The 14,475-nt window shown below is 41.5% G+C and overlaps 1 protein-coding gene across 1 annotated transcript in view; it reads left to right on the forward strand.

The window, feature by feature from the left end:
• The window catches only part of rspo3 (R-spondin 3), a 30,929-nt gene extending 17,031 nt beyond the window's left edge, over positions 1–13,898 (forward strand). The window contains exons 2-6 of the mRNA XM_062992129.1: positions 1,778–1,960; positions 2,081–2,224; positions 3,217–3,363; positions 3,475–3,648; positions 13,016–13,898. Of these exons, the coding sequence (XP_062848199.1) occupies positions 1,778–1,960; positions 2,081–2,224; positions 3,217–3,363; positions 3,475–3,648; positions 13,016–13,227 (860 nt within the window). The 3' untranslated portion in view covers positions 13,228–13,898. The remainder of the gene's footprint in view (positions 1–1,777; positions 1,961–2,080; positions 2,225–3,216; positions 3,364–3,474; positions 3,649–13,015) is intronic.
• The last annotated feature ends 577 nt before the right edge of the window (positions 13,899–14,475 follow it).

A 14,475-nucleotide genomic window follows, 5' to 3' on the forward strand; every position in this document is an offset into this window, starting at 1 on the left:
CCAGGACAGAGCCGGCCCTCTTAATGAGTTTGTCTAGTCTCTTCCTGTCCGCTGTAGAGATGCTGCTGCCCCAGCATACCACTCCATAAAAAATGGCTGATGCCACCACTGTATCAAAAAAAGTCCTCAGGAGTTCCCCCCACACTCCAAATGACCTCAGTTACCTAAGCAGGTATAGTCTGCTCTGACCTTTTTTATAAAGCGCAGTAGTGTTAGCTGACCAGTCCAGTTTGTTATTTAGATGAACACCCAGGTACTTATAAGAGTCCACTCTCTCAATGTCCATTCCCTGGATGTTCACTAATGGTAAAGTGGATCTGCACCTGCGGAAATCCACCACCAGCTCTTTGGTCTTTCCCACGTTTAATTGGAGGTGGTTCTGCAGACACCAGTCCACGAAGTCCTGAATCAGTCCTCTGTACTCACTGTCCTCGTCATTGTTTATGAGTCCGACGATCGCTGAGTCATCAGAGAACTTCTGGAGGTGACAGTCCGGTGAGCTGTACATGAAGTCAGCCGTGTACAGGGTGAAGAGGAACGGTGCCAGGACCTTTCCCTGAGGGGCCCCTATGCTGCTGACCACCATATCAGACACTCAGTCCCGTGCCCTCACATACTGTGGTCTGTTGGTGAGGTAGTCCAGTATCCAGTTGGACAGGAGACTGTCCACTCCAACATGGTCCAGTTTGTCCAGTAATATATAATGTAATTTCTGATATATGCATTAACATATTTAATAGGTTTTATTGGCTTGTTTGAAATAGCCTCATTTACATGGACAGGACACAAATAATTTTAGAGTACAAGTTTGCTTATCAGTATTGACTGGTAATCCAAGATCAGTTATTCTCTCTAGGCCATCCCTCGTTGCCGAGGACGATTGTCTTCCTTCGTTCTTCACTGGACAATCTGTCTATGGGTTCTGAGTTGGCTGATTAGTCCAATCCTGGCTGCACCGACTTTGCCGCAGTGTGGGTAGCTCAGTCCCGCCGGGAGAGCGGATCGAAGCACGGTGGCTGCTCGTGCTTTCCTTCTTTCTCGTTTTTCCTCCACTTATTTGTTATATTCGCGGCTGACCTTCATACTGAAGGTCATTCCTCCATCCGCCACCCGGAGGACGCGCTCGATGGCCTCAGCTCGGCGCAGTTATTATAACGGTACAGCCTGTTTAATAAGATAGACTAGATGATGAACAATTTGTTAAATCATGTAAATCAGTTTGGGAAGTTTAGTCCATTATTCATACAAACATAATCAGGTTGTTGGTCTGTGTTTTTTCCCTTAGAAAAGGTATTGGATGCAAAATAGCTGGAATCCTCTGGCATGACACAGTTCTTTCCGCTCTTGAAATCTAGCCAAACATTTTTTACTTTGATCCAAACTACAACCCAAAATATGATGAAATACCTTTTGAAAGAGTAACTCTAGAATATGAACTGTTAGTGTAATGGCAAGCTTAGTAGGATAAGTATTTTATAGGTGAATATAGGTACCTGTCATTAGGATTTAAGTATGCAAAGGAACTTTAAGGAAGGTAGCTATAATAGAAATGAAAAACACATTGGTATTCTTACCTGAATCATCCGTTTTTTGAGGGATAAAAATCACATCTGGAAAAGAGCAAGACTATGAAAACACTACATGCACCTGGAAAGGTTAAAGTTTTTATTTATAAAGGCTTACACTTCTTAGGTTCTGGAATCAAACTAAAAAGCTAAAACTAACCTCACACCAAAACATACAAGGATGCTTATAATTGTTTTTCTACTGATTGCAGGAGGAAGTCCAGGATGTCCGGGAGGCTGTCTAACCTGTTCACTTTACAATGGCTGCCTGACGTGTCTGCCCAAGCTCTTCATTCACCTGGAGAGGGATGGCATGAGGCAGATTGGTGTGTGCCTGGCTTCCTGTCCTAAGGGGTTTTTTGGCACTCGCTCACCTGAAAAAAATGACTGTTCAAGTAAGAATAATAAAAAAATCTTAAAAAATAAAAATAAAAATAAAAAATCATCTGAGCCTATAAACGGTCCTGGGGGTGTAATTACAGTGGGTATTAACAGGTCTGTGGTGTGTCTTCCAGAATGTGGATCAGAGTGTGACACCTGCTTTGATAAAAATTTCTGCACACGCTGCAGAGCAGGATCATATCTACATAAGGGGAAATGCCATGAAAGATGCCCAGAGGATCTATTTCCCAATGATGTCAAGAGGGAATGCGTCCCTCGTGAGTACCTCTATTTTTGCAATCAGTGCAATCAGTTACAACTCTATCACTTTTCCAGGAATGTAGGAACCTCAGGTGTGTTCACATTATAAAAATCTAGTTCCTACACCACACTTGGGAATATAGGGACCAGTGGGGTGGGACTTACTGTACTAAACAGTTTAGACTGCTTTACAGAATTTTTATTGCATTTTTCTCTGTGTAGTCATTGTCTATTTCCACTCGCTATTTAGGTCTCCTTTATAACACCGCATAGCAACCTATAACTATTCCATGCTTTCTTTGAGACGTGTAACCTTTTTTTTTAATTGAAGTTCATCCAGCCTTATTGGGCAAATCAACAAACTTAAAGGAGAACCTGAGCTCACAGCTGTCTGCTCATGTTGGCTAATGTTGCATTAAATGATGCATCACAAATGCATTGTTCCTACCTAGAGAGAAAAGCCAATTTTACTGTCTACAATGTTTGAACTCCTGGTAGCCACTGGCTGGCCAGGTAACATTTAACTTAAATTTAAAATCTGTACTTAGTGTACACTTACTTAAGGCATTTTAAATCAAAGTTATTTAGCAAGACCAGCAAGAAAACCACAAAGCCACCAGATGATTTTTATTAGAATAAGGGGAGAACAAATAGCAAGTGCAGATGTTGCTAAACAAATTTACAGCATTAAGCATTTAGTAAATGTTGACTTTAATTTTGGATTAAAAAGCAATTACGAAAAATCGGGGGGTTCATGAAAAAAAAAATGGGTTCATTATTAGAGTATGACTGCAAAACTGGCTTGTATGCTGGTATACTTGTAGGTATGTATTTGTATACTTGTACAATATGAGTCAAGCCTGAATGCATGACTCACAAACCCCCAAGAATTTTACCAAAATGTAAGAAATGAATTGGTCCTTCATGTAGAAATGCACATTATTGTGTTGTTAAATGCAATTAGTTGGTTTGAAATAGCATGTGTATGTGTGTGTGTGTGGTGTTGCAGCCTGCCCAGCAAACTGTGTCTCCTGCCTAAACGGCGAAACCTGTTTAAGGTGTACATCAGGACACTATCTGCTAAATGGCCAGTGCCACAGTATCTGTCCTGAAGAGTTTGAGCCCAGCGAGCAATCAATGGAGTGTATTTCTTCAGGTGAGTGTAATGAAACTAGTCATGAATCGCTTTCCTGACAAACGTGTTATAATTAAGTATACCATAAAAGCCTTTATTTACTGGTCCACCCCGGCATGTCTTTTATCTCAGTGCACTGTGAGGTGGGAGAGTGGGGCGAGTGGGGACCGTGCTTGCGGATAGGGAAAAGCTGCTTCGGAGAAGAAGGTCGCAGTCGGACCATTCTGCAAACCCCCAGTTCACAGGGCAGAGACTGCCCCGCCACATTGGAGAAAAGAGAGTGCTTTGTTAAGAAAAAGAGATGTGGTAAGTTTCAAGTGAACATGCTAACAATTACTTTTATGAACATATAAGGACAGTTCTGGAGATGTGTAGACAGTTAGTCATTGTGGTGCATCAACCTTGTAACCTGGCTATATCTATTTATTAGCTTCTTTTCAACTTTCAAACCAGTACAGATTGAATGAAGTACAGAATGCTCATTAATAATTACATGGTTGTAAATTAGAAGTTGGCAATCTATTAATAGTAAATTGCACATTTTTTTATACTGGAAGTCTACAGTCTACTATTGAAAATGTTATTGTGATAGTATACACTGATCAGCCATAAAATTAAAACCACCTCCTTGTTTCTACATTGAAAAACAGGGTGAAAGCAGGCTAAAAAAGTATGTAGAGAAATAGATGAATTACAGTCAATAATTGTAGAACTACAAAGTGCTTCTATATGGTAAGTGGAGCTGATAAAATGGACAGTGAGTGTAGAAACAAGGGAGTGGTTTTAATTTTATGGCTGATCAGTGCATATAGTGGTTAGGTAAACAGGTTTTAAGTAAACATGTTTTGTTTTTTCCTCAGTACAGTTATTATTAATACATTATTAAATATGAGGGATCTTCAAAAAGTTTCCGCACTTTTTTATATTTTGGTTGGAGACGGTGAGGGTGGGAGGAGTAGTAATTGGTCGTGTCTGAGAGACGCTTATAGTCTGGTTTTAGCGCCACCTGATTTCCACCCTTTTGGACGCTCAAAGAAGCTTTGAAGGGGAAGAAGATTTTCATGTGATGATGTGAAAGCAGAGGTGCATCAGTGGCTACACGCTCAACCAAAAACATTTTTGCTGATGGCATTAAAAAGTTGGTACGACGCTGGGAAAATGCTTCGGAAGGTGACTGTAGAAAAGTGATGTAATACGTTTTTGAAATTCTTAATAAATAGAGTTTAAAAAGTGTGGAAACTTTTAAAAGAACACTCGTATGAGTTGAATTTTTTGTGATAAAAGGGTGTGGTATTCTTTTAAAGATTCACAGTTGCCTAGGTGATTATTGTTCATTGTCCTCTATTTGAGCATCACAGATTTAAGCACTCCAGTTTTAAATATGCTCTTTTACAGTACTTCCATTCTAATCTTGAACCATGCAGGTAGTCCTGGTCTGCCCTGGCTACTTAGTGGTAGTGCCAATTGACGTGGGTCCTATTCTTAAGGAACATTCTGAAGCTTTTAATAAAGGACAAAAACTGCTCAACTGTTCAATGAGAACGGAAGAGCAGCCCAAACCATCGTATTAGGAAACCCTGTCACATTTCATTCTATTCTAAACAAAGTCTTTGTTTTCTCCCTGTCAGCTCCAATCGAGCGGTTGATCGCACAGAATTCAACTTTTAAAACGGATTAACGTAAAAATATTTATTGCCCTCAGTGGTTAGTGTTGATACAACTATGAGGTTGTGCCAAATGTCAAAAGCTTTTAGATTTAGAAAGAAATCTGTTTCATACCCAATAAAAAGTCAAACTCTTTCTCAAATTAAGGGGCAGGAATAGTTTCTAACAAACAGAACAAACCTAAAAAACATGGACCACTTTGAAGAACTGGCTATGTTGTTAAAACATATTTATATAATTAGGCTTTAAATCTTTGTTTGTTTGGATCGCAGTGTGGAATTGTGCAGCGTGATAGATAGCAGAACAGTTCCTGACCACATCCCTCATTAACTCCTGGTGCTTGTATCAAGTGTGTTAGATCTTAATTGTTGGTCTGTGATGCACTTTTGTGTTTTTAACTAATGAATACTTTTATATGAGTGATTGCTGATTCTAAATCCCGGGCTCAGGAGCAGACACAAAACAGTTGTGCTGAATTGAGGGAAAAGGAAAAATCTAAAAATCTTTGGGTTGCCATCCCCTCTGTTGCCTGTAACCAATGAAAAACACACATGCACACATATACACACTTGCGCTTTTTGCCTGGAGGGTTTTCCATGGCATATAAGCCCTTAGCCAGGAGTCGGCGTGATGCTGATCCTCTGGGGCCCACCAACAAGGGTGAGTGTTACACACTGCAGGCTCAGTTATTGACCTCCCCCGTGCCTGTGATTACCCAGCTACCCCGGCTCCTGGAACATCAACTAAGCACTAATTATCTGCCAGGGCTATGTCCCATCCGTGTTTATGTTCTGCGTACACCAGCAGGGTCAGTGGTCCGACCTCCGCCAGCTCCGAGTAATCCCAAGTATCCCTCTGACACTGATCCATCCTCCCCCTCACCCTCGATACACTCACACATCTTTATTTTTCCTCAAGCCAAGTCCTTTTCCTCCCCTTTCCCCCTGACTTGTCATTTGTTTTCTTCCCTCTTGCGCTGCCTGACCTTTATTCCTATGCATCCTGTTCAAATCTGGAATCAATGTCCTGGTCACGTCCTTTCACCTTTTCTCTTCTATTCAACACGAATCCTTAAATAGGCACATGGTGGATAAAATTCCAAGTTTGGTACTCTTTCGGATAAATGGAATGGCAAAATTCAGTAGAACTATTCATATTACAGATTTTTCTATGATCTGTAAAAATAACACAGTGTATCAGTTCATTCCAGCAGAATATTTTTGTTATTTATTGGCATTTATTCTACAAGACTGGAGCTGCACCAAAGAAATGGAATATATTTTTCCCTGCAAGCTTTTCCTCAAATTATTTAAATGATTGGGTTTAAGAGTTGGTCCAAATTCTACCATAGCTCCCAACTGGGTTGAGATCTGGTGAACAAGAAGGATTGAACATAAGATTTACATCATTCTTATATTTATCAAACTATTCAGTGTGCTGTTAAGGGCACTGTGATCCTAAGAAGAACCACTCCAATTAGTATAGTATAGTATAGTATAGCAATGGTCCACCACATCACCCAACCTTTCTTATACCCTGTTTATGTTACAGTGTTCTAGGAAGGCTTTGGAGTGAGCTCATTCAATCATTTACATTTGTGGCATTTAGCAGACACTTTTATTCAAAGACACTTACAGTTATGACAGAATACATTCTAGCAACTGAGGGCCCAACAGTGGCAACTTGGCAACGGTGAGGATTGTACCTCAACCACTGAGCTACCACTGCCCAATCAAAAATGAATTTCTGTCCGCTCACGTAGTGCAGCAGTAAAAACACATGCTGAACACCAGAGCTGGGATCTCAAATACATCTTATCGAGTCTCAGCTCTGCTTGCCGGCTGGGCTGAGCAACCACATGAACAACGATTGGCCTGTTGTTCAGATAGGGGTGGGATATTAAAGCCGGATAGGGACTCTCTCATAATTAATGTAATTACGACCTCTGCTGGCTGATTGATGGCGCCTGCACAGAGACGAGAAAAAAGTGCTGTCAGGGTGTGTCTCTCCGTACACAGTGCCGATCCGCATTGCACTCGTCAAAGTGTAGGTGACAAAATGCATACGGCTGCTGCCCACGTGTCGGAGGGGGTGTTGGTTAGCTTCGTTCTCCTCAATCAGAGCGGGGCTCGGCATTGGTGGAGAGGAAGCGTGACGCAATCGGGCAATTGGAAGCGCTAAAAGGGAGAAAAAGGGAAGAAAATGCATAAACAAAATATTAATAATACAAGTGAATTTCTGGGGTCCAGCTTTGGGGTTGGTCAAGAAGGTCCAGCTTAACATAAGTGTTACAGTTCATTCCAAAACTGTTCACTAGGTTTAAAACCAGGGCGTCTCTGGTGCAGGCCGTTAGAGTTCCTCCAGACCAAACACCATATTTTTATGAACCTCACCAACCTTTGTGCACTGGGGCATAGTCATTCTGAAACCAAACAGGGTCTTCTGTAAGCATAACATTTATTTTACATTATAGATGTCATACACCTGTCAGCAACAGGTGTGGCTAAATCACCTGAACTTAATACTGTATTTAAAAGGAGTGTCCACATAATGTTGAACTATAATGTGATCACATGATCAGTCAAAAAAGCATTGTACTGATTTGTAGTGACCTGTAATCTAAAGGGAGAAAATCATTTTAGTAAATTGCCCCCTGCAGAATAGGGTCAAACATTTAACATCAAATACACATATGGTGATGGATGACTAATTATACAATTTCTGATCTTTGTAGACTAGAATTTTTGTAGTCTGATTGTAAATATACATTATATTAATAGGTAAACTGTTTAGAAACCCATAATTAATTTCCTGTACATGAGGAATAGTCACTCTGGAAGAGAACACTACCACCAGGTTAGATAGATGGATGGATGGATGGATGGATGAACAGATTCTTTATTGATCCTTTGCAGGAAATTTCTTTGTTACAGCAGCTCACATCAGACAACAACAATTTCTTGTATACATACAACATTCACTTACAGTATAAAAACAAGCAATAAGAATAAAAATGTACAGTATGGTACTATATACATTGATTGATATGGTATTATATATAACATTGATTGAGTTATTAGTTACTGCATTAGGTGATCAGTCAGAATAACTTTGTTGCAATTCTATAATATGCCTCTTTATGTTGTTGGTAATTGATGTATGTAGTTCATGAGGACATGCTCAGACAGTTTCTTTAGGTTAATTATTTAATTTAATATTAAGAGCCCTGATCTATCAATACAATACAATGTCTCAGGGTTACTTTATACTCAAAACCACTGTCCCTATGTTTGTCCATGCTAGGTCATTCACAACAAAGTGTGGAAACCCGAGGCATTCCTCCTATGGGACAAAGCAGAGCCTTTAATCCTTGCCTGGCTCCTGCCAAAAGCCGGCATGTCTGCCCGCATCCTCATTAATGTAATTGTGACTCTGTCACATCATATCTGGCTTTATCTGGATCATCTGCATATCTGGTTTCATATCTGGTTTGATCTGGATTTATCTCATGGTATCTGGGTCCGCACTCGAGGCCAGAGTGATATATGGTCCCTGAGCGCTCTGCATTTATGACATGTGATAATTACATCTGGTTTCAAATGTAGTCTCGTACCTCCTCTTCCGTCTGTACCCCTTTTCAATCACTCGTTTGAAAATTATGAATAATCAGCGCCAGATGATGCCTTCTGCTCCTATGTTGAAATATTGACGTTGAACTGAGAAACATAAGCGACTCAGAGCCAAGCTCTGGCAGCAGACTCGCTTTTAAGGGTTGCAACATGTTTTTGAGGGCTGTGAGATTCAGGCACCAGCTAGTTTGTTGATAATACACCATGTGTGATGAATAGATCCATTTTCACATGGCTGTTTTGAACAGATCCAACTTTAAATGGACTCCCCTCCAATCCCTCATCCAGATCATCTAACAAGGCCTTCCATCTGCTTCAGCAATGGTGACCAGATGCCGAAGAATGTGCTATATTCCTGAAGATTCGGCCTGCCTAACGATATCCCATTTGGAATCAATGCATCGCTCGACAGTTTATAGAAATGGTAGACAGGCTTCCAGCTTTGAAAGAACCCCAGTAAACATGTCCATAAAGAGTCGAAACTGCACCCCAATGTCGTTATGGCTTGGTTTGTAGGAAACGCAGAGATTATGACTAATCCACTGATCTCTAAATCGTTACAACAAAGAAAACAATGTGTGTAGAGGGGACTTCCTGTGTATAAAGAGCCAGGATGATAGGAGGGAGGGGGTGACAGTGTTAGTGAGTGAGTGATGAGGAAGGCTTGATCTGTCACACAACTAAAATGAGACAGCTCTCTCATAACAATCCACTGATTCTAGTCTGTGGGAGGCATGTTGGACTCTTCTGGTCAATGAGAGTACATGAGATAGCAGAACAGTTGTGTCTCCTCACAGCCGACACTCACACTCTTCATTATTTCTGCACAATTTTAAACAGCGCTGGCTGGTAGAGCCCTGTATCATTCTGGTCAGACCCCAGGAATGCGCGGGTCAGTGTGGGCTGCAGCAGGCAGGCTGCCCTGAACCCCCAGCAACAGAGAGAGCATCGCTGATTAATCGAGTCCGAGCGAAGGGATGCAAAGGGGGGCAGGCAGCTGTGTGTCCACCTCAGCACTTTTCCAATCCTCCACACAACAGAGCTCAGCCTTGCTCCACTCACCCGCTGATAAGCCTCCGGCAGGAATCAGAATTGGCTAGTTGGGAGTGTTGAGCAACACCAGATAAAGTAACATCAACAGAGTTTTATTTCGAGGTCCTCTATTTTTGACAAATACAACTAGAAACCGAGCCAAGTGCATGATATTTAAAAAAGAAAAATCAGTAAAAACACAAGTTGTTAGAAAAGGCTGCCACCTTGTGGTCAGTCCGAGCTTAGGCGTTGCATTATTCACACAGACAACCAAAAGAAAAATGTTGGTGTTTATTATTTATTCTTCTATTTACACCAGTGGCGGCTCCTGCCAAATCTCTCAAGGGGGAACAATTGTTGCGATGATGGCCAAGGTGACCCGTTCAATGGGTAAATTAAAGCTTAAATAATTAACATCTTAAGTCATCTGTCAGTTTGCCCTCACAAATAACTTTGAACATAGAGAGAGACCAGCTTCACCATTAATCATAAAATGAAGTAAAGCTCTCACCCTAACAATTTAATTCAGTCTTCATCAGATAGCATTTTATTTTAGGTGCAGCAGATCCAGAATAAAGATTGGCATCAGAGCTGATGTGCAATGAATAAAGAAGTACAATTAAACAATTGGGGAGATACAATAAGTGCAATCACAATTCACAATTTAAAAATTACATTACTTACTTGTAACTTACTTGTAACTTATATGATTTTCCCCCCTTTGTAGATAATTGCTTGATGTTTAAATTTGGTCAGGGTGGCCCTAATTCTTTAGTTGCTAATTTATCCTGATTACTATTACAACTGAATGGCATTTCCCTTAATGACACGATGGAGTTGCTCCGAACTGAGGTGATGGTAGTCATGGTGACGAGATCGCTACAGCAGGTTACGTGTGACGCAAGCACGTAAGTGCGAGCCCTCCCGGAACTCATTCAGATTGTATTGCAGCGCCTGCAGTTCGAAAAAAAAGTGCCTTAACATGAGAGTCTATGAGAGCAATCCGGGGCGATTTTCAGTCAGACTGAAATCGGCCAAAAGGGGCGGTACTGTACGGAACACAACTCGACGCTGATTAAACTACGATATTCAGAGGCAAGACAGACTGTCCAGAACAGTCACAGCTAGTTTAACACTGGTTGAATGTGATAGAAAAATTTCTTCCCTTTCGCCCTTTGGTGGTGCGTCGCCCGATCGCCCTAAGGAACGAGCCGCCCATGATTTACGCTGACAGCTTTATCTTGGTTAGGGTGGGTCAAAGCACATTCTGGACAGGGTGCAAAGAAATTCACCCAATCACACACTGGATCAAAGCGGCCCACCTAATTAATCTGCAGGTTTTGGAAAGTAGAAAGGAAATGTACTGGAAGAAACCCAACTGAATGTGGGCAAAGCATGCACAAGAATCAATCTGCAACCTCAGAGACCATGATGCTGCGTGACACCCACTTTACCAGCTGCACCAACGTGCCACCCCCAGAAAAATACATTTCTATCTTAAGAATCCATCTGAACCTCAAAATGATGTCAAACAATGACATCATTTAATAAAATAAACATATAAGAAGGCAGTTGGTAGAGTGGGTGCGGCAGATTTGGGTTTGATCCTCACTCACAGGCACTCTCTGTCCTGAGGGATGTTTGCTTGACAGTTTATAGAAATGGTAGACAGGCTTCCAGTTTTAAACATGTCCATAAACTGCACCCCAATGGCGTTATGGCTTGGTTTGTAGGAAACACAGAGATTAGGACTAATCCACTGATCTCTAAACAGCTTTGTCTTGGTTAGGGTGGGTCAAAGCACATTCTGGAAAGGGTGCCAATCCATCACAGGGCAAAGAAATTCACTCAATCAAACACAGGAACAAAGCAGCCCATCTAATCAATCTGCATGTTTTTGGAAAGTAGAAGGACATTACATCATTTAATGAAGAACATCATGTCAAATAATAACATCATTTAATAAAATAAATATATAGGAGGGCAGTTGGTAGAGTGAGTGTGGCAGACTTGGGTTTGATCCTCACCCCCAGGCACTCTCTGTTCTGAGGGATGTTCTTCCTATGCCCAAGGGTGTTTCCTTCAGGAGTTCCTTCGCTTTTGTCTAACTTCATAAAAACTTACTGTAGGTGAACGTGCTGCTCTATATATTGCTCCTAGATGTAAGTGAATATTTGAATGTGTCACCTTTTGATGACACCTTTTCCAGGGTGTATTACACCCATGTCCTCAGTGTTTCCAGTTAACACTGACCCACCACAAACTTGATGAGGATAAACTAATAATAATAATCTAATAATAATCTAGGGCAGATGAAAAGTCTTTTAGGGATCATATATACATATACATGTGTACAGTACGATAAAATTCATTTTCCGCATACCCCATCTAGTTTGGAAGCTGGGATCAGAGCGCAGAGTCAGTACAGCTCCCCTGGAGCCCAGAGGGTCAAGGGACTTGCTCCAGGGCCTAACAGTGCCTGTGTGGCAGAGGTGCAATTCAAGCCCACAACCTTTCAATCAATAGCCCTAAGCTTTACCCACTGGGCTACCACTGTATGTACAAATCATATACATTGTATTTAAGACGAATCTTAATAACATCAAGCATTATACTCGTTATTCTGGTCAAATAAGTATAATATAGGATCATATCTGTAGCTTTCTACACGTGGAACGTTTTAGTATCCAGAGTTGCCATATAGGGTGTGTTCGAAGACCTAGTGAGCTATCTACATAGACAGCATTTTACATCATCCTTTACCATTGATTTTTAATTTTTATAAACGTGTACAAGTGTCATTTATTTGCAAATTCGGGCTTGTCAGCGAACCGTTTTCGGTACACAGAGGGAGATGTTAGTTGACATGCTAGTGCATTGTGCCACCTCATCTCATTGGTTTGAATGGCATGAGGCTAACTGTGTTAGCTTGGTAAGCAGAAACTGGTGTAATCACTGTCTAAGTAGTGCATTCGAATAACCTCACTTACAAGTCGATGACTTATTAGATTCCTCTCTACTTATGCAGCTGCCTATGTAGGCAGTAAGACAGCAAGGCAGCTTACTAGTTTTTTGAACAGACTCATAGAGTCACATAGGTATTCTGAGTAGCAACATGGTTTTCTGAGTGGTTCGTTTAGATGATTAGATACTTACCTGCATGCAGATAGCTCAGAGGTTGCCAGGTTAATCAGAATGCAACTGTCTACTCTTGATAGTGTCTGGATTACCATGACGAAGATATGAGCCAGAGGCTGCTAAAAAAAAGGAATGAGTTACAAAATAAAATAAATAACCACCTGATTGTATGACTATTACAGCTAATGTCCATTTGTTCATTTTTTTAGGTAAGGGAGACAAAGCCTCACGTAAAGGAGAGAAGAAGAATCGCAACAATCGGAAGGAGAAAGCTACCACCGAGAGTCGCAAAGAGCGGAAAAAGGAGCGAGAGCGAGAAAGAGAAATGGGAACCCGGGAGGACGACAACAGGAACAAAACAGAACAGCATCGCAAGCGGTTCCAAAGAGATCCAGAGAGCAGAGACCCTATCATAGTATAAAGAGGAGCTGCACAGTGATCCCATCAAATAACCCCAGCTGTTTCTCTCACCATTCTGCCCCTTAACCCCCTACTTTCAGGGGTGCTGCTGCTACCTGTATAATTTAAATGTATACTGTCTATGCACAAAAAAGGAGGCACTAATCAGACAAGTGACTGGTTCATTTCTGTCCTCTCTGCCCCACTTGCTCCGAAGGGCATCTATAACTCACTTAATCACTAGTTGCAGAGGAGCGTGGCAAAGAATAGGAACCATTAAGTCTCCGGAGTGGAGCAGGACCTTAAGGAAACTGCAGCCTGATGCCTGATGTCAAATAAGCAGCAGCCATGTACAGCAGCTTTGTGATTTGAATGTAAATTTGTGTGACATTATGTAGAGTTGCTGTTGTATAAACGTCCTATATATACTTTTTTTGGCGAGTAAATTAAAAGTGTCGTAGAGGTTGCCTGTCAGAATGGCTTGGACTGCATGATGGACTGGTAGAAACCCACCAGGTCAGAAGAGAGGCTGGCATTTTACTGGATCAAAAGGAAATGGTTCTCCCTGCAATGTATTATTAATCTTTGTTCAGTGTCTGCAAACGAAGGATACGTTTGCCTGTGTATAGTAACAGTCTGAGCTTTAATTAAGCCATCTGACCAGAAACCAAAAACACCTGTATGTTCAATAAATCATCATGTTTGTATGCCTTTTGTAGTTTCTTTGGTCTATGGAAGTGAGAGGGGTTATTGTATTAGCACAACAATTGATAAAAAAAACTATTTAAAAATAAGTTAAAAATAAAGCAGGACACCCAGGTGGCACAGTGACATATTCCACTAGCACACCAGTGCTGGGATTCTGAACTCTAGGAGTTTGGTAGGCTGGGCGCCCTCTAGCAGGCACAATTGACAGTGCCTGCAGCATACTAAATTGGCCACTAGTCTGCTGGATGAGAAAAGACAGAACTGAAAAGGGGGTGGGGTCTTTAACGCTGTGTAAGAACCCTGGTTAGTATCCTGAGGCGCCTCTACAGAAGTGGAGGAATGCAGAGATTAGTGTGTGACTCTCTATGCGCAAGACTGGCCTCATGTGCGAATCCACCAAAGTATGGGAATAAGAAGGGGTCGTGGACTGTGCATGCATCGGAGGGAGCGTGTGTCAGGCGAATATACCCTCCTCGATGCGATCAGTGTTGCCAACTCCTCAGTAAGGAAAGTAGCTCCTGGCTGTCCTAAAAGTCGTTAGAAGTCCCTAGATGACGTCATC

The sequence above is a fragment of the Trichomycterus rosablanca genome, chromosome 3 (genome assembly GCF_030014385.1).
Source record: "Trichomycterus rosablanca isolate fTriRos1 chromosome 3, fTriRos1.hap1, whole genome shotgun sequence".
Classification (NCBI taxonomy): Eukaryota; Metazoa; Chordata; class Actinopteri; order Siluriformes; family Trichomycteridae; genus Trichomycterus; species Trichomycterus rosablanca.